This window comes from Mastigoproctus giganteus, chromosome 2 (genome assembly GCF_048544385.1).
Source record: "Mastigoproctus giganteus isolate SK-2022 chromosome 2, ASM4854438v1, whole genome shotgun sequence".
Classification (NCBI taxonomy): Eukaryota; Metazoa; Arthropoda; class Arachnida; order Uropygi; family Thelyphonidae; genus Mastigoproctus; species Mastigoproctus giganteus.
In genome coordinates, this window is record NC_143576.1 from 189,492,922 (window position 1) to 189,515,061 (window position 22,140).

The 22,140-nt window shown below is 37.1% G+C and overlaps 1 protein-coding gene across 1 annotated transcript in view; it reads left to right on the top strand.

The window, feature by feature from the left end:
* The window catches only part of LOC150089854 (BTB/POZ domain-containing protein 7), a 360,234-nt gene that overhangs the window by 167,746 nt on the left and 170,348 nt on the right, over positions 1-22,140 (top strand). Inside the window, exon 6 of the mRNA XM_090390112.1 lies at positions 10,126-10,309. Within this exon, the coding sequence (XP_090246238.1) occupies positions 10,126-10,309 (184 nt within the window). The remainder of the gene's footprint in view (positions 1-10,125; positions 10,310-22,140) is intronic.

Consider the following 22,140-nt stretch of genomic DNA (forward strand, 5'->3'; position numbering starts at 1 on the left):
GGAAGCCTCCTAGAGAATTACCAATGGGTTTGGTCCGGTGTACTAACTAGCGGCCGGCCTGCGAACACTGTTTTAGAGCTGTACCCTCAAAAGGTAGGGAATATTGCATCTCGCCACGATGTTCGTCATAACCTCAAAAGTCATCAATCATACTGCATGATGGAAGAGATAGGGAAGGGTTGACCGGAACTTAGCTCTAGAGACTAAACATGGGTTCCACCACTTCAAGCCTCCAATAAGCAAAGTGGTGGTATTGCATCGGTTGATGAGTCATCTACCACCTAGTACTGCCTGGTAACATAGAGGGGTGGCATTCCTCCATGTGGTGTCGGTGCCACACCTCGACCCCTGCTTACATTAATTCACACCTAGGTGGTCACCCACAGTGTACTTGTGCATGGAGGTTATATCCTGGATTTCTAACAGTCCTACCATCGTGAAGGTGCAAGCAGAGGATTTGGCTGTCACAGACCATCCGGACTTTGCCGAAATTGGGTCCACTTGACTTATGTCAACCGAATATCAGTTCCATCAGCATTTTAGACTCCCAGGTAGCAAGTACAGCTCATATGGCATATCTGAGAGAATGTCTGTGATGACCACAAGGAATTATATGCGAATTACGCCATATAATTTTATGTTACAGCTACCTAGTTACCACAATTAAAAATTTGAATTCCCTACCACTCTATACAAAAACAATGGCTGCAAGATTCGAACAGAACAAAGGTTTTAAGTATATTAAGTAGTAATCTACAAAAACTCTCATCTAAAATAAAAATAACCAACGTATCTAGAACTATGTGGCTACTTATAAAGTTCAGTATAAAATAACAATTAGGTAAATAAAATGGCAAACACTGATCGCTTTTTCAGAGCCTGTAATTCACAGCTGTAATTTTTAAAGACATTCTATGTGACAGGTCAAATAGTCAAGGTTTTAATTTCCCCTTTAAAATACTTCAGTTTTCTAATTATTTCTCTTATAAGTGCATGTCTTTGTTAATGTTTAAAACAAAAAATATGCCAATGGATTTTTTCATAAAGGAAATATTTAGAAAACAAAGAGAAAAAAAATTATAAACCAATAAGAGAAATGATCCCTACCACCAAATTCCTTTATCTTTGAAAGGACTACCTTAACTGCAAATGCAAAAGGAACATCTTTCCATTTGTCTGTCTGTACCATGAAAATACATGACAATGAACTGTGCTTTGCCAATATTAAAATTGTATTAACATTGCCAATTGAAAAGTATCATTTAACCTCAGAAAAATTTAGGATAAACGAATGAACTTAATTGTCTTTTTTAAAGTTAGTTCCTTGTATTTATGCTTTTTTTACTTGTAATTAAAATATTTTTCTTTGTAAGTAGTGAGAAGATCAGTTCATTTATTTTCATTTCTTTATGATTTTCAACATATTATTTTAGTGTTTTGTTTTGTAAATATAACCTACACATTTTTTATTTTACCATTTTTCTCTCCTTGCATTTCGGATACAGCACCACATGATAGAGCACCACACCAAAATGTGCCACAGGTATGATGCAGTTCAAAATATACCAAGTAATACACTTACATAACTGTATAAGTGTACACACACACACACACACACACACACACACACACACACACACACACACACACACACACACACACACAGAGAGAGAGAGAGAGAGAGAGAGAGAGAGAGAGAGAGAGAGTGTGTGTGCACCCTTGTTTTAACAAAGGTGCATGATTCTTTATATACAAAGGATAACATTAATTAGAATTAAATTAATACATTTCTGCTAGTACAATAATTAATTTTAAATTTGCATATCTCTGTCTTTGATTCACTAGTTTGGCAGAAGTCTGTAGGCCTAGTGCTTGACAAGTCACAATTCATAGACAGTACACATGCACAATGTATACACGCAGTATAGTATAGTATAGTATAGTATACAGTTATTATATACAGTTACCATATAGTATAGTATACAGTTACTGAGTAGTACAGGATTCTTAGTCATCAATTGCTATACTTAAGTGCTTATCATTTTCAGTAAATGTGGTCTTCTATAATATAGTGGTTTTGTCACCATTCTCTTTTGGAAAGTTCTAAGTTAGAAACACTTTTTTTCTTCATACACAGCTAGTATAACTCTAAATAGGGGAAACTTCACTATATGAATTAACTTCACATTATAATTTCAATGCTGTAAGCAAACACCTAGAAGATATACTTTCAATATGTTCTATGCTCTAAATACATTGTACTACAAGTTAAGTTTTTTTGTGTGTGTGTGCGTGCACCTATTAGTAATAATTTAGTCTTTGTCTGGCCAAGGCTGGATACTTTCCATTCAAATATTCATGTGTTGAACAGCAGACCCCAGGGTTCCCCCATTAGCCACTGATTAACATCTTGTGGAGAGGCTAATGCCAATGCCACCCATTTTTATGTAAAGTGTTGGAATGTAAGTATAATATGTATTGACCGGCACCTGGCTCTTAGTGGATGAGAAGCAGAAACACCAGGTCACCGTGTCTCACCCCCTCCCCCATCCCTGCCATGAGGAGGTGCCCAGTATCTACTAACATCTTGCTCACATTGGTTGGGACTAACTCCAGCTGACGGAAAAAATAGGAGAAATTGGAAAGGGCATAAGTTGGGAGAAGTATCGAAATTGGTGTGGGTTAGGAAAGAATAGTAAAGTGAGGGATCAACAGATGGATCCATCAGAAAACAGAAGAAATAGATTGTGGTAAACAAAAAAAGAAAAGAAATAAGTGGAGAGTGGAAGGAACTTCCAGCTAAACTTCAAACCACTGTTAGGAAGAACTTCAGCTCGAAGGAAACCAGCTATATACAAGAAAACTATAAACAGCTAACTAGCTGTATATAAACTTTGCTATAAACAGCATCTAACTTCAGAACAGAGTAACTATGTAACTACACCGAAAATTATCTACAGAACAATCAACAATATCTGTAGTTCTATATACAATTTCTAACAGATTAACACTCATAAAATAAAAAAAAGATCATCTTAAGTAAACAACTTAACTAGCCAACAGATAGATGGCCAGTAAAATAGCTAAAATATATTTAAACACTTCTTCAGGTCGAAGACAAGGCGGAGCAAGAAGTTAAAAATAGAGTATATTACTGAAATCTCAATAACAACTTTATCACAACAATCTCAGTGTAATTAGACATCAGAATATAAAAACTAATTAAATGTAACTGTCAAATACATTATCAAAGCATATACAGCACAATTAATTACTTTAAATATGCATATACCATACTCAAACCCTAGACAAAAGGCATCAGGCCACAGTAATAATAACAGTGACATTACCAGCAAAATAAGTTACTAAGCCAAAGAATGATTGACCTTAGGATTAAGTGACAGCAGAGGAATTACATCAACCTCCAACTAATACCCATGAATTTAAAATTTAATCTTCACAGTCAACTTACAACTTCCAGAAGTAATAATAACAGTGACATTACCAGCAAAATAAGTTACTAAGCCAAAGAATGATTGACCTTAGGATTAAGTGACAGTAGAGGAATTACATCAATCTCCAACTAATACCAAGGAATTTAAAATTTAATCTTCACAGTCAACTTACAACTTGCAGAATTGAAAGTTTGCAAATAAAAGACTCACTTATGTCTTCCAGAATGAAAGTCCATAAGAAAGTACTAGTAGTAGTAGTGGCATGTGATGCAAGAAAGCAAATGTATGAGCTTATGCAGCATCAGCCAAAAAAAAAAAAAAAAAAAAAAAATCACACCATTCCCTCCAAATGCCTGTCCAGTTCCGCCTTAAATTTATTCAACCTATCAACTTCCACGACAGATGGAAGTTTGTTCCAGCAATTAATCACCCGCTGGCTAAAGGCAAATTTCTGCACATCCAATTTGAATTTATGCGCCCTTAGGTTCGTAATCTGAACAAGTGGAAGGATCCCATCAGAATTCAGCGTGCTGAACCCATTCAAGGCCTTATACACCTCAATCAGATCACCGCGCAGGTGCCTAGTCTCCAGCCACTGCAATTTGCAGTACTTAAGCCTCTCTTGATAAGAGGATCCCTTCATTCCCCTCACCAATCTTGTTGCCCTTCTCTGTACATGCTCAAGTAAATCTACATCCTTCCTAAAATGAGGCCTCCAGACCTTTACGCAGTACTCAAGGCGTGGCCTGACCAATGCCTTATACAGAGGGATAATCACCTCCTTTTCCCTGCTAGCAAAACTCCTATATATCATTGACAAAACCCCACGACCTGCCCTGGCAGCCTGTCTGCATTGCTCAGAAAACTTCATATCTGCCTGCACAATTACTCCCAGGTCTTTTTCATTTTCTACCACCTCAAGTGTAGTACCACACAGTTGGTACGTTTCTCTGGGGTTACTTCTACCCATATGCAGTACTTTGCATTTGTCAAGGTTAAACTTCAGTTGCCACTTCTTAGCCCATCTGCCCAAATTATCTAGATCCTGTTGCAGTAGCACACTGCCATTACTGTCATTAACAACCCTGCCAACCTTTGTATCATCTGCAAACTTCGACACTAAGCCTGATATACCTTCATCAATATCATTGATAAATATACAAAACAACAGTGGACCCAACACCGAACCCTGTGGGACTCCACTAATAACATTAGTCCAAGAAGAGCAGCACCCATTGATTACTACCCTCTGTCTTCTCCCACTTAACCATCCTTTTATCCATTGTAGCAACTTACCCTTAATACCATTCTGCTCCAATTTGTACAATAGTCTTCCATGCGCAACAGTGTCAAAAGCTTTCCTGAAATCCAAATATGTGATATCAAAATTATTTTTTGCATCCAGTTCCTTTGTAACCACATCATAATATCCTATCAAATTTGTCAGACAAGACTTTCCCTTAACAAACCCATGCTGTGTATGAATTATTGCTGCAGTCTTGTCTAGATGATCCTGCAATGCATCTTTAACCAGCGACTCCATTATTTTACCCGGAACAGAAGTTAAACTAACTGGTCTGTAATTACCCGTATCACCCTTCGATCCCCCTTTGTGAATTGGGGATACATTTGCACATCTCCAGTCCGTGGGAACCTCCCCTGAGTCCAAGGATGCTCTCATAATTATGGCTAACGGGTTGCTTAGTTGCTTTGCCGCCTCCTTTAATATAACTGGATAGACCCCATCCACCCCAGGTGCTTTTCTTACGTTTAACTTCAACAATTTCTCTTCCACTTTGCTCTCAGTTATTACAAAATCATTAAGTATCCTGCTACAATTTGATAACCTTCTATCATTTTCAAACCTTAATAATTCCTCACGTGTGAATGTAGATGCAAAATACTCATTCAGTTTGTTTGCTATCTGAGCAGGATCATCAACAGTGGAACCATCGATGTCAAGTGGACCAATCAGATTCATCCCCTTCCTTTTAGAGTTTATATAAGTAAAGAAATCCTTGCTGTTTTTCTTAGCATCTTTTGCCAAGGATTTCTCGTAATCTGCCTTCGCCTGCCTAACCTCCTTTGTAACTTGGTTACAGATCAACTTGTAGCTATCATAAACGTCTGTGTCACGTGTTAATTTGTATGCATCCCATGCATTTTTCTTCTCCGTTACGAGTCTCATTAGTTCATTTGACAACCATTTAGGCCTATACCTTGAATAATATTTCTTAATAGGTATGAAACTTTTAGTAGCATCCACGATTAATTCCTTGAATGCTTCCCACTTAGAATTTACTATTGGTAACATCGTCAGTTGATCCCACTGTACAGAATTTAAAAACTGTCGGAGACCACTGTACTCGCCTTTACGGAAGCAAAAACCCTTTCCTTTACCCCTGATGGTAATTAAATCTTTAAGTAAATCCCACGTCAGTACACTGTGATCACTGCCACCTAGTGGTTCTTTTTTTCTGCAAATTCCTAATACATGAATGATCACTGCTGATAACCAGATCAAGAGTATTACTTTCTCTGTGGTTGCCTCTCGAACATGCTGCTGCAGAAAACAATCATCCAATAAATCCACAAATGTCTGACTAGTGTGTGAGTGCCCAACCCACAAGTTCCAGTCAATATCTGGGAAGTTGAAATCCCCCATTATAAGACATTCCGATTTACTAGCCCACTCTATTTCTCTGCCCACTCTATTGTTCATTGTACTCATTCGAGTCATTAGGCCTATCACACACTTCTAACAGGTATGACAGACATTAATGATTACACATATTTGATACTTAATCCAGTCAGGGCAAAAGCTAGACCAACCAAACAATACACTATACAACTTTGCAACTTAATATTAAGCCAGAGCAATAAAACAATAAAAAAAAATAAAAATATGACAAAGCTGTCACTGGTCCAGCTTTCAGGGACCGATAACAATTACAAATACACCATATTTCTGTGGCTTTCAACAAGCTGAAAGTTTAGAAGCATGAGTTTCCCAGTCAGTAAGTTAAAACAAAGATTATCAACAATACAATATTTACACTATAACAAATTACGTCATTTCTAACAGGTATGACATAATATTTGCAATATTGCAACAATTACCAGTTATACATCAGATTTTTCTTGTGACTTCCAGACAAGGTGAAAATTCACAAGCACATCATTTCCATAATAAAAATCTGTTCCAGTGACAGAAAAAGTGCATATGTATCAAAATGTACAACTTAAACAGGGCAAAAGATGCTATATACTAGATTCTGAGCAGATAGGCAGTCAAATATATCATGAAGATGTATGTTAGGCACAACTTGTGTCATTGTAAATAGTGTAATTCAATGTAAACAGCATAACGGCATCCTGTAAATACTTTGGAATTTTGTTTTATTATTGTGTTATTGTTTATTATATTGTTTTATTATTGTAACTGTATGACTATTTTCTTTTGTTTTACACAGTAAATGGGTCAACCCTTATGTATACTTTGATTAAAATAAAATAAAATCCTGAATCTCTACGGTACATTGTGTGTCCTTGAGTCCTGTACATAATTTAGTTTAAATTACTGTCAGCACACATTTACTAATTTCTGCCTTTCAGACCTATTTAATACTATTATATTCACCGTTCTAATTAAGTTCTAGTACGGTGACTCCATTGTCAGGGAAACGGGGAACATGCTTTGTAAAAAGGATAGGTGGAATAGGACCAGGGTATGTCTGCCAGGGGCAAAGGTTGATGATGTAGAGTGGATATCATCTTTTAAGGGCACAAAAGGTGATATAGTTGTACTCACGATATTAAGAGTAGGAGACTTGCAGAATTACTTAACAAGTACAAGTCACTGTTGAAAAAAAAGCCATGAATTAGGGTTGAATTTGAAAGTGTCTGCATTTCTGACCAGACACGATAGGAGGGAGTATATGATGAGAGCCTTGTTGATCAATTCGGCCCTGGAAAGATTGTGCAAGGCTCAAGGGGTAGAATTTTTTTCAGCCTGGTCTGTACTTGTTAATAGGAGAAACAGGGATGGGATACACTTAAATAGAAAAGACGCAAGAATATTTGCTTGCTGATGCTATCGAGGCAGTGTTAGGTGGGTCGGAAAACTGCTAGATTGGGGGGATTTCACCTGGCAGAGGTGAAAGTGATTCTTGCACTGCTTCAATTGGAATGAGCAGCAGCCTGGAAAACAGAATGCAGGATATTTCAGAGACTGCTGGGAGTCACTGGGGTACAAGTAAACACATGGGTTGTGTTAGGGTAACTAAGAATAGGAACAGGTGCATGTATACTTGTGTGTACACCAGTGCTAGGAGTTTGGTAAATAAATTTCATGAATTTGAGACAGTATTTAAAGTCTGAGACAGTATTTAAATTCTATACAGTGGGACCAACTGATGATGTTACCAACAGCAAATTCAAAATGGGAAGCTTTCAAAGAACTTATCTTGGAAGCTACTAGGCTTTACATACCAACTAAGAAATATTGTTCAAGGCTTAGGCCTAAATGGATGTCAGATGAACTAATGAGACACATGGCAGAGAAGAAAAATGCATGTGATACATATAAATTAACATGTGACACAGAAGCCTATGATAGATATAAGCTGATCTGTAACCAAGTTACAAAGTAGGTTAGGCAGGCGAATGCAGATTACAAGAAATCTTTGGCAAAGGATGCAAAGAAAAAGAGCAAAGAGTTCTTTACTTATGTAAACTTGAGAAGGAAGGGGATGAATCAGATTGGTCCACTTGATATTGATGGTTCAGCTCTTGATGATCCTGCACAGGTAGCTAACAAAACTCTGGTAGTAAGCTAGATAATCTTGTAATAACTGAGAGTAAAGTGGAGGAGGAATTGTTGAAGATAAACACAAGAAAGGCACCTGGGGTGGATGGGATCTATCCAGTTATATTAAAGGAGGCTGCAAAGGAAGTAAGCAAACCCTTAGCCATAATTATGAGAGCTTCCTTGGACTCAGGGGAGGTACCCATGGACTGGAGATGTGCAAATGTGACCCCAATTCAAAAAGAGGATCAAAGGCTGACACAAGTAATTATAGATCTGTGAGTGTAACTTCTATTCCGGGAAAATTAATGGAAGCTTGATTAAAGGAGCACTGGAGGATCATCTAGACAAGACTTCAGTTATAGCTTGGATATAGCATAGTTTTGTTAAGGGGAAGTCTTGCCTGACCAATTTGATTGGATACTATGATGCAGTCACAAAAGAATTGGATGCAGGGAATAACTTTGATATTATATATTTGGATCTTAGAAAGGCTTTTGATACTGTTGCACATGGAAGACTGCTGCAGAAATTGGAGCAGTGTGACAATAGGCAAATTGCTGCTATGGATACAGGAATGGTTGAGTGGGAGAAGACAGAGTGGTAATCAGTGGACACTGCTCATCGTAGACTAATGTTATTAGTGGAGTCCCTCAGGGTTCTGTTTTGGGTCCATTATTGTTTTCTGTATTTATAAATGATATTGATGATGGTATATCAAGCTTAATGTCCAAGTTTGCAGAAGATACAAAGGTTGGCAGCGTTGTTAAGGACACTACTGACGTTATGCTGCTGCAACAGGATCTGGAAAGGTAGAGCAGATGGTACAACACTGACAGTGGTAGAGAATATAAAAGACCTGGGGGTTATTGTGCAGGCAGATATGAAGTTCTCTGAGCAGTGCAGAAGGGCTGCAAGAGTAGTTCATGGTGTCTTGTCAATGATATACAGGAATTTTTCTAGCAAGGATAAGGAAGTGATTATTCCCTTATATAAGGCAATGGTCAGGCCACACCTCATTTCAAGAAGGATGTAGAGCTGCTGGAACGAGTACAGAGAAGGGCAACAAGATTAGTGAATGGAAGAAATGCTTAAGTTTTGCAAATTACAGTGCCTGGAGACTAGGCACCACCAGCGAGATGATCTGATAGAGGTGTATAAAGCCTTGAATGGTTTGAGCATGCTCAATGCCGATGTGATTCTTCCTCTTGCTCATAATAAACACCTGAGAGGGCATAAATTCAGATTGAGGAAAGACACATGTAGGATAGATGTGCGGAAATTTGCCTTTGCCAGCGGGTAGTTGGTTGGTGGTGGAACAGACTTCCATCCCTTGTTGTGGAAGTTGATAGCCTAAATAAATTTAAGGCTCAGCTATACAGGTATTTCGAACAAACGGAGGGGTGAAGTGGGAGTGATTTTCTTTCTTTTTTTGTTTTTTTTTTGGCTGATGCTGCATAAGCTTGCTTTCTTGCATCATATGCCTATGCTAAGGCTAACCTCTTCCTTTGAAGCAGGAAGAATATCTGTATTTTTGTGCCATTTCCATGAGGCATGTTGTGCTCTGAATTATTCCCTTACAAACTTATAGCTACCTAGTCAATTGTTGGATCAGCTCTCTCAAGCTTTCATGCATAGCCCACAAGGGCAGTATGATGTGTAATTTTTCCCTCTGAAATGGCTGACCGCCTTTGTTATCAGAATAAACTCAAAATAGTGATGAATTTTAGAAATTATTTTCTGTTGGTATTGTCAAATTGATCTGTAATCTAAATGGTTCTTATCTAATTAAAAACATCTACCTACTAATTAACTGCATGACTTACATTACTTAAAAATAAAGCATGTGTATTTTATCAATAGACCTGGTTGGAAGAGCAACTTGGCCAGGATACAGATATAGTAAGGCAGCAAGTATGGCAGATATCTCATATTCCTGATACTCTGTATATGGTAGAAAAACCACTCTCTTTTAATGAAGGAATTGTGCCTCTTGGTCATTTGTGCCTCATCCCAAATATGGATCAAGTGAAAGATATAGTGTTGGGTATGTAGATTTTGTCTTAAGTAGTAGGTTATGGAACATTTAGTTTTAGAAGTTCTCTAACTTAATTACATATTTTTTTTCTGTTAGTTGTGTCTTTATATAAGATAAAAATTGTTGTTTTGAATCTTTTCATCAGACAGAAAGGCTTTCTGGTATGATGATAGGGTTTGGAAAGAATCCTGAAACATCACCTGCTGAATGTTTCTTACCTAATTCAGTAACAGTTTAATGTAGATTTGTGCTTTGTATTTGATATAATTTTCTTCCTGATATTCTCCGATATTCTTCCTGATGAGGTAGAACATGCATTGAAGAAAATGAAGAATCAGAAAGCCCCGGGGGAAGATGAAGTTACTGTAGAGTTGTTAAAATTGGGAGGAAGAGACATAACACAAAAACTGGCAAGGCTCTTCACAAAGTGCATTAGAAAAGGTGTGATGCCTAAGCAGTGGAATAATGCAATCATAGTTTTGCTGCATAAGAAAGGAGATAAATCAGAAATTGGAAATTATAGACCAATTAGCTTGTTATCCCATATCTACAAGTTGTTCACAAGGGTCATTACTAACAGATTAGAAAGAATACTTGATGAGAATCAACCGAAAGAGCAAGCTGGCTTTAGGACAGGATTCTCAACTATGGATCACCTTCACGTAATATCACAGCTAATGGAGAAAGCAAATGAATATAAAACACCATTATGCCTGGCATTTGTGGATTATGAAAAGGCATTTGACTCCATACAGCATAAGGCAATGTTTGGGGCACTGGAAAGACAAGGCATAGATACTCCATATATTATGATTTTGAAGAAAATATATGAGAGTGCTACATCCTTTATTAGACTAGACAAAGACAGTAGGAAATTTAAAATCGAGAAAGGAGTTCGACAAGGAGACACAATATCTCCGAAGCTGTTTACTGCTGCCCTTGAGGAAGCTTTCAGAAGATTAGACTGGTCGCAGAAAGGAGTCAATGTGAACGGAGAGTACCTAAACCATTTACGATTTGCAGATGACATTGTGGTCATAAGCCACGATCCCAAAGAATTAGAGGAAAATCTTAATCAGTTATGCACAGTTAGTGAGGATTTTGGACTAAAGATGAATATGGCTAAAACAAAAGTAATGATGAACAGGTATGCCACGGAAAGGGAAATAATGATTGAAGGAGCAGTAATTGAAAAGGTGGAGTCATATACTTATCTGGGACAAGTTATTAGCTGTAATAATGATAAATGGCTGGAAGTCAAGAGAAGAATAAATTTTGGATGGATAGCATTCAGGAAATATAGTCACATACTGAAGAGCAATATCCCAGTTTGTCTGAAACGTAAAATAATGAATCAATGTATACTCCCCACCATGACTTATGGAAGTGAAACTTGGGCACTCACCAAAAGAATGGAAGAGAAGCTAAGAACTACACAGCGAAGAATGGAACGAATTATATTGGGAATCAGACTGTTAGATAAGAAGAGAAACACATGGATTAGGCAGCAAACTCAAGTAAAGGACATTCTTATCCAAACTAAAGAACTAAAATGGTCTTGGGCAGGACACATAGCTAGAAGACATGATGACAGATGGACTAAGAAAATAACAGAATGGTACCCAAGAGGAGCTAGAAGAAAACCTGGAAGACAAAGACGGAGATGGATAGATGAAATTCATGAGTTTTTGAGTAGTAAATGGATGGCCAGTGCTCAAAACAGAAGGAACTGGAAAGTTGCTGGAGAGGCCTTCTCATCCTGCAGTGGATTGAAAATGGCTGATGATGATGATGATTTGATATAATTATCAATAAAAGCCCGCCCATTCCATATGGTAAAAGTCTATTTATATAAATTAGTTATATATAAAACAAACACAGTTTATTGTCCTGAAGGCCCCGGGTGCCAAGCAATTGTGACTGAGCGAATTCTTTGTGCTTGAAGAGTGATTTTCCAAAAGTGATATTATAGTTTTTTTATGTTCCTGTCCTTAAAGCAATTTATTTATTCAGTAAGAGCTCTTGTTAAAAAAGTACTTTACAGAGCAGGAAAGGAAAGTCACCTTTCTTTATTTCTTATATATTTATTACTAACACCTACTACTTCTCGCTTGGTCATACTAGTCACTGCTCCTGCCTCCCCGTGGCAGGGCTGGAAATCTTGGCAGAACAGTTAATCTGCCAAGGGCCAATTATGGAACACAATAAGTTTCCTCCACTAGAGCCGACAATTTCTCGGCCAGACATAGAAAATGAACATGACATGTCTCAACCAAAGAGGTTTAAGACCAACTCATCAAACATAGATTTTCCTGCATTTCTCATAATGCACTCACTTACAGACCAGCCTCTCACCAAATTGTCTCCATTTCTTATTCAGAAACACCTCGAAAGTCTTGCAGGATCTCCTAAAACAGTCAGGAGACCTACTAATAGAAACAATCAGCAGGAAACATTTGGAGCATCTACTAAAAGTTACAAATTTTGCTGGAATTTCAGTAAAAGTTTCTCCCCATGGTACCCTAAACACATCTAAGGGTGTTATATCCAGCTGGGACCTACTGAATGTCTCGGAGGAGGAGATATGTCAAGAACTTCAGGAGCAAAATGTAATTGCAGTAAAAAGAATCATGATTAAAAAGGACAACACACTGGCACCTACAAGGAATATTATACTCACTTTTAATACCACAAACCTACCTTCTTCCATAAAAACAGGTTATCTTCTTTGCTGCATTAGACCCTACATCCCTAATCCATTGAGATGAATGTAAGTGCCAAAAGTATGGCCACTCTCAAACGGCATGTAGAGGAAACCCAGTCTGTCCCAACTGTGGGTCCACCGATCATACTCAAAATGACTGTTCAGCAACAGAAATGAGCTGTCATAACTGTAAAGGCAACCATCCCGCCTATTCCCGGACATGCGACAGGTGGAAAACTGAAAAGAAAATTGTGAAGTATAAAATTGAAAATAAAGTAAGCTTTCAAGAAGCGAGAAAATTAATTGCTCCCAGTATTACAAAATGTACATATGCCAATGTCGCCCAAAAATATCAATCAGTGGCCACCCAGACTGATGTTACAGTCCCTTCAAACAACTCAATCTTTGACTGGGCATGAACTGTTTTCTCTCCCAGCAACAGTCCAATATCCCGAAACAGTTGAAACGGGCAAGCAATACTGCTCTTACAGTACCAGCGAAATCTCCTTCTACTCCTCCAATGAATGCTGCTGCTGCTGCATCAAATAATCGAGGTTCAAACATTAAAATGAATATTCAACATGGATACAATTGACTCATCCAGACAGGAAGACCCTGTCTTAGAAATACATGTGGAAGAAGATATGGACATCTGTCGGCCATTTTTCAAAAAAGACAAACCGAAACCTGAACGCCATAAAACAGTCACATCAAAAAAACAGTCAGATACAGCTTCTTTTACTAAACACCACTAATGCCTTATATTCTTCAATGGAATTGTAGAGGATTTCGTAGCAATTTTAACGATATTCAAGACTTAATTAACCGCTACTCTCCAGTTGGTTTCTGTATACAAGAAACCTATTTAACTTCCCAAATTTCTGCCAACATAAAGAACTATTCTATCTACTGACAAGATCGCAATACTTCAAATTCCGCTCGTGGGGGTGTGGCCATCTTGGTCAGTTCAAAGACCCCAACCAAGTAAATTGTTTTGAAAACTGAAATTGAAGTCATTGCTGTACGTTTGGTAACACAAATTGAGTTAACATTAGTATCAATTTATCTCCCACCAAGTCATTCCTTCTCTTACCAAGATCTTGAAAACCTGTTAATAAGCTACCTTCCCCTATCTGTCTCCTGGGGGATTTCAATGGCCACCACCCCTTATGGGGATCTACTAAATTGGACAGGCATGGCCGACTGATTGAAACCTTCATAGATAAGCAAAACCTTACCATTCTTAATACTGGTGCACCTACTCACATACAATTACCAACTGGACAAACTTCTGCAATCGATCTCTCGATATGCTCCCCTATTCTGTATCCAATCATGGAATGGTCTGTTATGGACGATCCCATGGGCAGTGATCATTTTCCAATTATTTGTGATTTGCTCACTGCACCACCGCCAGTAGCCAAACCCTGCAAGAAATGGACGTTCTCTCGAGCCAACTGGGCCAAATTTCAGTCAGCTGACAATCTGGATGAGAAATTTATAAGAACACAGTCAATAGATGAAGCCACAGTTTATATTACTTCACAACTACTATCTGCAGCTAACTGTTCAATTCCACTGTCGAATACCCAGTTCCGACGGCACATTAACTATTGGTGGAATGAAGAATGCACAAAAGCAAAGAAGTTAAAAAATAAAGCATGGAATTTATTTCGTAAATCCCCAACCACAGCTAACCTTATCAACTACAAGAAATTAAGGGCAAAAGCACGTCTCATTCAGAGGCAAGCCAAGAAGAATTCTTGGATCCAGTTTACATCTACCATAAATAGAAACACTAACTCCAGGTTAATATGGAAGAAAATTAGGCAGATTTCTGGCAAATTTCCAACCACCCCTTCGCTAATTCTTTCGGGGAATGGGCAAGAACTCTCTGCTCCTGAAGACATAGCAAATGCCTTGGCTAAAACTTTTGCCGAAGTTTCTGCGGCATCAAATTATTCTCCGGATTTCCAGAAAATAAAGACCACGACTGAACAACGTGCCATCAACTTTCAAACCTCAGTTTCCCTTCCGTATAATCAGCCTCTTCAATATTCTGAACTTCTACACGCCATTAAAACAACACGCAACAGTGCCGCTGGGCCAGATGGAATATTTTATATCATGTTACAAAAACTTAGAAATACTGCTGATCTATTATAACCGAATATTTCTGGAAAACATTTATCCCAGCTCTTAGCATCATGCAGCAGTTCTTGCCTTTTTGAAACCTGAAAGAGATCCTACCAGTCCGTACAGTTACAGACCAATTTCCCTCTCCAGTTGCCTTGGTAAATTACTTGAAAAAATTATCCATCATCGACTTGTTTGGATCATCGAAACAGAACACCTAATGAGTAATCACCAACATGGGTTTCGCAAGAACTGGTCCTTCTTAGATCTCATGATGAAAGCTGAGTCTGCAATTCGTAATGCCTTTGTAAAAAATGAACATCTTGTTATGGTTTCCATAGACATAGAGAAGGCATTTGATACTACCTGGTGTCGTGGCATTCTCAGTGACCTTTATGCTCTTGGTTTACGAGGCAACCTGCCCATATTCATTAGGAACTTTCTTCAGAATCGTTCATTCCAAGTTCGATATCACAACTCACTTTCTGCGACATTTTCACAGGAAGAAGGAGTGCCACAAGGGTCTGTACTGAGTGCAACCCTTTTCACCCTTAGAATCGATTCCATCACAAAAGAACTTCCAAATGCTGTTCAGACCTACCTTTACGCTGATGATCTCTCTATTTCTTGCCATTCCCAGAACATGAGATCCATTGAATGGCAACTGCAGATATCCCTGAATAAAGTCCAAAGGTGGGGAAGGCTAAATGGCTATCGTCTATCACAGCAGAAGACTGTTGCCATCCATTTTTGTAATCAACGAAAAATGCACACAGGTCCTGAACTTCATATATCAAACTTTACCATTCCGGTGACTAACAACATCAGATTCTTAGGATTAATCCATGACAGGAAACTAAATTTCCTTGAGCACGTTAAATTTGTACGTACTTCCTGCCTCAACAAACTAAACATACTAAGAGCTTTATTTGCCTTGTCTTGGGGAGCAGACCATACATCTTTGCTGGTTTTATATAGATCACTGATCAGATCCCAATTGGATTATGGTGCTCCACTCTATGATTCTGCTCGTAAGAGTATACTACGATGGCTAGATCCTATACAGAACGCCCCAAGTGCATTGCGGATTGCACTTGGGGCGTTCAGGACCTCTCCTATTCATAGTTTATATATTGAAGCTAATGAGCCACCTCTTTACCTCCGCAGAAAAACGCTGCTTCTTAAGTATGCAGCCCGAATACAAAGTTGCTGGCAGCATCCTGTTGAGCCATACCTTTTTAATCCACCACTGCAAAATCTCTATAGAAACAAACCCACTAAAATAAGACCAGCAGGCTTACGCCTAATTGAAATAACACAGAGTTGGAATGTTCCAATTTTCACAGGCAACAAGTAATGAATTACTCTCAACCACCTTGGAGTCCGCCTCTACAATTAACCTGCGATACTTATCTTCACGAATGGGGAAAGAATCGCCTACCAATAATCAATGTGAAACAACTCCATGCAAGCCATATTCAAAAATATGCTGATTTTTTACCGATCTATACTGATGGCTCCAAATCACATTCAGCGGTAGGAACAGCGGCAGTATTTCCTACTTCAATCATTTCGGCTGCTCTTCCAGCTCAGTATAGCAGCTTCTCTGCAGAACTCCATGCAATCAAATTAGCCTTAGAAAATCTGATTCACTACCCATCTGTAAAATACATAGTATACACGGACTCGCTCAGCTCAATTACAACTGCAACATTCCTCCTACAAGGTTCACCCTGTGTTAGATCAAATCAGAAGTCTCCTATTGCAAATAGAAGAACGTCATCAATCAGTGACCTTTTGCTGGATCCCAGCACATTCGGGGATAAAGGGGAACGAACTCGCTGACAAAATGCTAAAAATCCATCAACTTTTGATTTAACCTCCGTCCATGTTCCAGCCTCTGACTACAATCGCATCATACAAACAGCATGTCTCGCGCAGTGGAAAGCTCTATGGCACTCCCAAACCAATAATAAACTCTATCAGTTGAAACAGCACCCAAAGCTTTGGCACACTAGTACCAAAACAGTGCGAAGAGAAGAAGTGGTACTTGCAAGGGCACGAATAAGACATACGTATCTCACTCACCTCCATCTACTCACAGGAGAGGATCCTCCTCAGTCTCCACACTGTTTAACACAGTTATCAGTGAAACATATTCTAATTGACTGCCCACAGTATCAACAAGACAGAACATCCGTCCTTTCTTCCCTGAGAAATCTGCGAGAACCGATGACACTAAATGACATTATTGGCGAGGAAGCAAATATCAATGAATTTTTCTCTTTCCTGAAAAAAATTGGACTATATCATAAATTCTGAAAGATCACCGTAACAAAAATCAAGTTATTACAACAAAAATTTGTTTTTAGCAGTTGAATAGGCATGAATAGGTGCACTATAGCCTCAGCAGCTTATGCGCCATTAAACCTCCATAACACACACATATTATCCTGAAGTTCTTTGAACACTAGGGCAAAAGCAATCATGGAAGCTATTTTATTTAATTGATATTGGCCATTTGATATTCTGTTATTTGAGTGACTGTATTGGATAATTTTAGAAACAATAAATATCCAACTGTGACAGGAATTTTAGCATGGCTGAGAAAAAAATTGTTTTGGAAGTAATGAAAGATTGCTTCATCAGATAGTGAAAGAAAAAGCTTTGTAAGAAATATGACAAGCTGGATAATAAAGTTTTCCTTATTTAGTAATACAATTAATGATAAAATTCTTTTCAAAACGTTTTTGTAAACTCCTGTGACTTATGTGCCACTGTATGAACAGAACTCTTTTAAAATTTTTAAAAGTTCATACTTTCAACACAAAACATACTTAACACTATGGTATTTATTTTGGTGGTAGAGGTCATCATTCTTTCCAGGAATAGAACTAATAAATGTATAAATTACATGTATAATGTGGGTTATTGGTATACTTTGTTAAAATTGAGAAAAAGTGTTTAATTGCTGAACAATAAAGGTTTGTTTGTATGTATTTGCCGTTATTCAGAAACATATGAAAGATCATATTTCAGATTTCAGAAAGTATTTGAGGACGATGCTGATAAGTAAAACATGGTTCTCTTGAAGTTCAAAGGACCAAAATATGTTCATTCAAAGTATCCTTCTTAAGCTGCCTCAGTCTTGTGACTGGTAGTTCAGATGCAATTCCTTCCATTCTTCTCTGTTGTTAGCCTTCATTTTTAATTGGTAAGAATTTATTCCTGTACTTTCCTTTAGTTGTTTATTATAGCTTTTCCTTGGCTTTCCTCTTGTTCTTTCCCCTTCCATCATTCCTCTAAATAAGCAAAATTTCCAGCCTACAAAGACTAGCATTGCAATTCCACCTTGATATACACAGATGGTTTGAAAACAGAAACTAAGGTAGGAATAGCCGCCAAGTTGCAGAATACCATCTCCCAAGTAATCCCAACAGAATGCAGCATTTACACTTCAGAATTGGAAGCTATACAACTAGCCATAAACCATATATGGCTTACCAAAATACCCAGCAGTATAATCTTAAGGATAACACTATAAATACCCATCCGACCGTATGTAAAATATAAAACACGCTAACAAAACTAGCAAAGCAAAAGCAAAACATAAGTTTCTGCTGGGTATCTAGGAATAGAGACGGATATGTAGGAATAGATGGCAACGAACAGGTGGACCATGCAGCAAAACAAGTGGAAAAACCCAATCAACAATACTATAAAAATACCATACTTAGACTAAAATTACAATTCGAAATAGCAGCGAAAGACAGTGGCAACAAAAATGGCAGGAGCAAGCTGATAACAAATTATTACAGATAAAACCAATACAAGGACCAACAGACAAGAAGTTGTACTGAGCAGATTAAGAATAGGACACACACCAATGTTACCCACTCCTACCTTCTCAGAGCTGAATCTCCCACCTCAGTGCTCTGACTGTCACATTGTGCAAACAGACCAACATATTCTACTTGACTGCCCTAACTTTACAAGAGAACATCAGATAAATCTAATATATTCGAAGTTTTCCAATTTCTGAAACACATAAATTACTATAATTTAATATAAAAATCATAAAGAAAGACATCAGTGAATAAATCATAAGTTTGGCACACTATAGCCATAGAAGCTGATGTACCAGTAAAATATCCAAACCAACCAATCATTCCTTTAAAATCTTTTTTATTAAGCTTTCATGTCTTTATAAATGTCCAGTTCATCTTTCTCTTCTGATTCTTAATGAGAGGGTCCTTGGCTCACCGATCTCTTCTTGAACTTAATTTGTTTTTTTGTCCGTCCATTTTATTTTTAGCATGTATCTCCAATGCCTCCAGTTTTTTCACTTCTTCCTTTCCAAGTGTCCAGGTCTCTACCCCATACAGGGTAGTACTCCAGATATACATTCATAATAATCTTTTTCTGAGATTTAGGTTCATTTTGTTGTTCTCATCTTATTAAATTGAGTCTTGGCTGTTCCAGTAGTAGTTTTCACATCTCTATATCTTCTGTTATAGTACTGCAGTGGTATTTGTATTTTTTAACTTGATCAATTTTTGTTCCATGTGACCTTATGTTTGTTGTTTTATTTGGTTCTTTGTGTGCAGCCATAATTTTTTTTTTTTTTTTTGTATTTATTTTCATTTTATATATTTTAAAAATTATTATTTATAGTTTCCAGAATTTTTCCAAGTTCATTTTCATATTGGGCAACAATTGCAATGTCATCAGCAAATTTGAAATGATATTCTTTCTCCATTAACTTTTATTCCATTTTTTATTTCTTCCTTTTGTTTCCTGAATTGCATTTTCTGTACATAAATAAAAGTGAGAGAATGCATTTTTGCCTTGCTCCACTCTTTATTTTTTGCTATTCCGTTTTTTCCCTCTTATCAAAATAATTCTGTTTTGGTTTTTATGTAGTTTGTGTATTGTTTTTATATCTTTGAGGTCGATTCCATTTTTTCTAAATAGTTGAGCATTATTCCAATCAGCCTTATCAAATTCCTTTTCTAGGTCTACAAAGAAAATATAAAAGTCTTTGCCAATTTGTAGTTGTTTTTTTTTTTTTTTTTTTCAATTAAAGACTTTAAGCATAATATTGCCTCCCTTGTGCCAGTTTCTTTCCTAAAACCAAATTGTTCTTCATTGAGATTAGTCTATCTTGTATTATTTTCAGCAGTATTTTGCTGCAGTGTGAGACCAGGCTTATTGTTCTGAACTTTTCACATTTATTGGCATTCTGTTTTTTAGGTATGGGAATGATAATTGATTTTGTAAAATCTTCCTGTATTACTACTGTTTCACATGAATTAATTATGCATATATTTATGTAATTAATTCATATAGCTCAGTTTTTGTTTCTCTTTAGTAGTTCTTTAGTAGTTCTCCTGGAATGCCATCAGCTCCTGCACTTTTATTATTCTTTTAGTATATTAATTTTATGCTTTTATAATTTAATGCTTAATCAAATTCATCTCTGTTTATAGTGGATTCTGTGATATGTTCTGTGTGACATAACTGATTAACTTTAAGTTATTTCCCTCTCTATAAATTCTCTAGATATCCTTTCTATCTTGCTAGGATTTCTTCTGTGTTCATAAGTAAGTGTCCATTCTGTCTTTTATTGGCATGTTTTTGTAGTTTTGTTGATTTCATTATTTATTCTTTTGTAAGCTTTCTCCAGATTTCCTTCTGTTAGTTTGTATTCCTCTTAAAAATACTTTTTCTTAGCTTTCTTACACATATTAATTTTTTGTATTCTATTTTTCCTACAGTGTCATTTGAATTGTTAGTTTTCTCCTTTCATTCACTAGTTGTAATATTTCTTGAGTTCTCCATGGTCCTTTTGACTCGAGGTACATCTTAACCAGTACTTTTTTCCAGCTGCAGAATTTACATTTATTTTTATTTTATTCCATTTCATCTCAGTATTAGTTTGATTTTTGGTTCTTCCAGTGTACCTCTATCAATGCCTTCTTTATACTTTTAAGTTTCTCTTGATCTTTTAACTTTTCATTGTTCCATTTCTTAATCTTTTGTGATTTTTTAAAATTCTTTTGAATTTGAGCTGGTCCTTCATTCGGAGTAGGCTAATGGTCACTGTTTGCAGCAGCTCCCTAGTAACTTTTGCTGTTTCTTACATGGTTTCTGTATCTTCTTTTAATCATTATATAGTCTATTGGTTTTTCCAGGAGCTTTCTGTGTGTAATTTCTATTTTGGTATTTGGAAAAAGGTGTTTGTAATAATTAGTTTTTTGTTTACAGACTTCCACTAGTTTCCTTCATTTCTCTTGCCAAGTCTGTATTTTCTATTTATGCCTTCTTAAATTTCTGCTACCACTGCATTCCAATCACCCATAGTATTGTCATTTTTTGTAGAGTTCCAAATATCTTCTTTTGCTCATATATTTATTATTAACAAAGGTTTGCAGAACTTAAGCCTCTCTTATGAAGAGAGGCTTAAGTTCTGCAAATTGCAGCTTCTGGAGACTAGGCATCTGCGAGGCAATCTTATTGAGGGTGAAGGCCTTGAATGGACTGAACAGGCTCAGTGCTATGGGATTCTTCCTCTTGCTCAGAAAACAAACTTGAGGGGATATAGATTCAAACTAAGGAAAGACAGTTGTAGAATAGATGTGTAGAAATTTGTCTTTAGCCAGCAAGTAGTTGATTGCTGGAACAAACTTCCATCTGTTGTTTTTGAAGTTGATAGCTTAAAGAAATTCAAGGCAGAACTAGACAAATATTTGGAACGAATGGATCAGTGAAATGGGAAATTTTTTTTTTTTTTTTTGCTGATGCTGTATAAGCTTGCTTTCTTGCATCATATGCCTCTGCTAATACTAATTTCTTCCGTATCTTCTTCTGTATGCCTGATATTTGGCATATAGACCATGATTATTGTTGAGTTTACTGATATTATTCTGTCACCATGTTGCACTATTGTTTTTACCTTACTTCCCATACTTTTGTTTAAAATTAGGACAGCTCCTGCTTG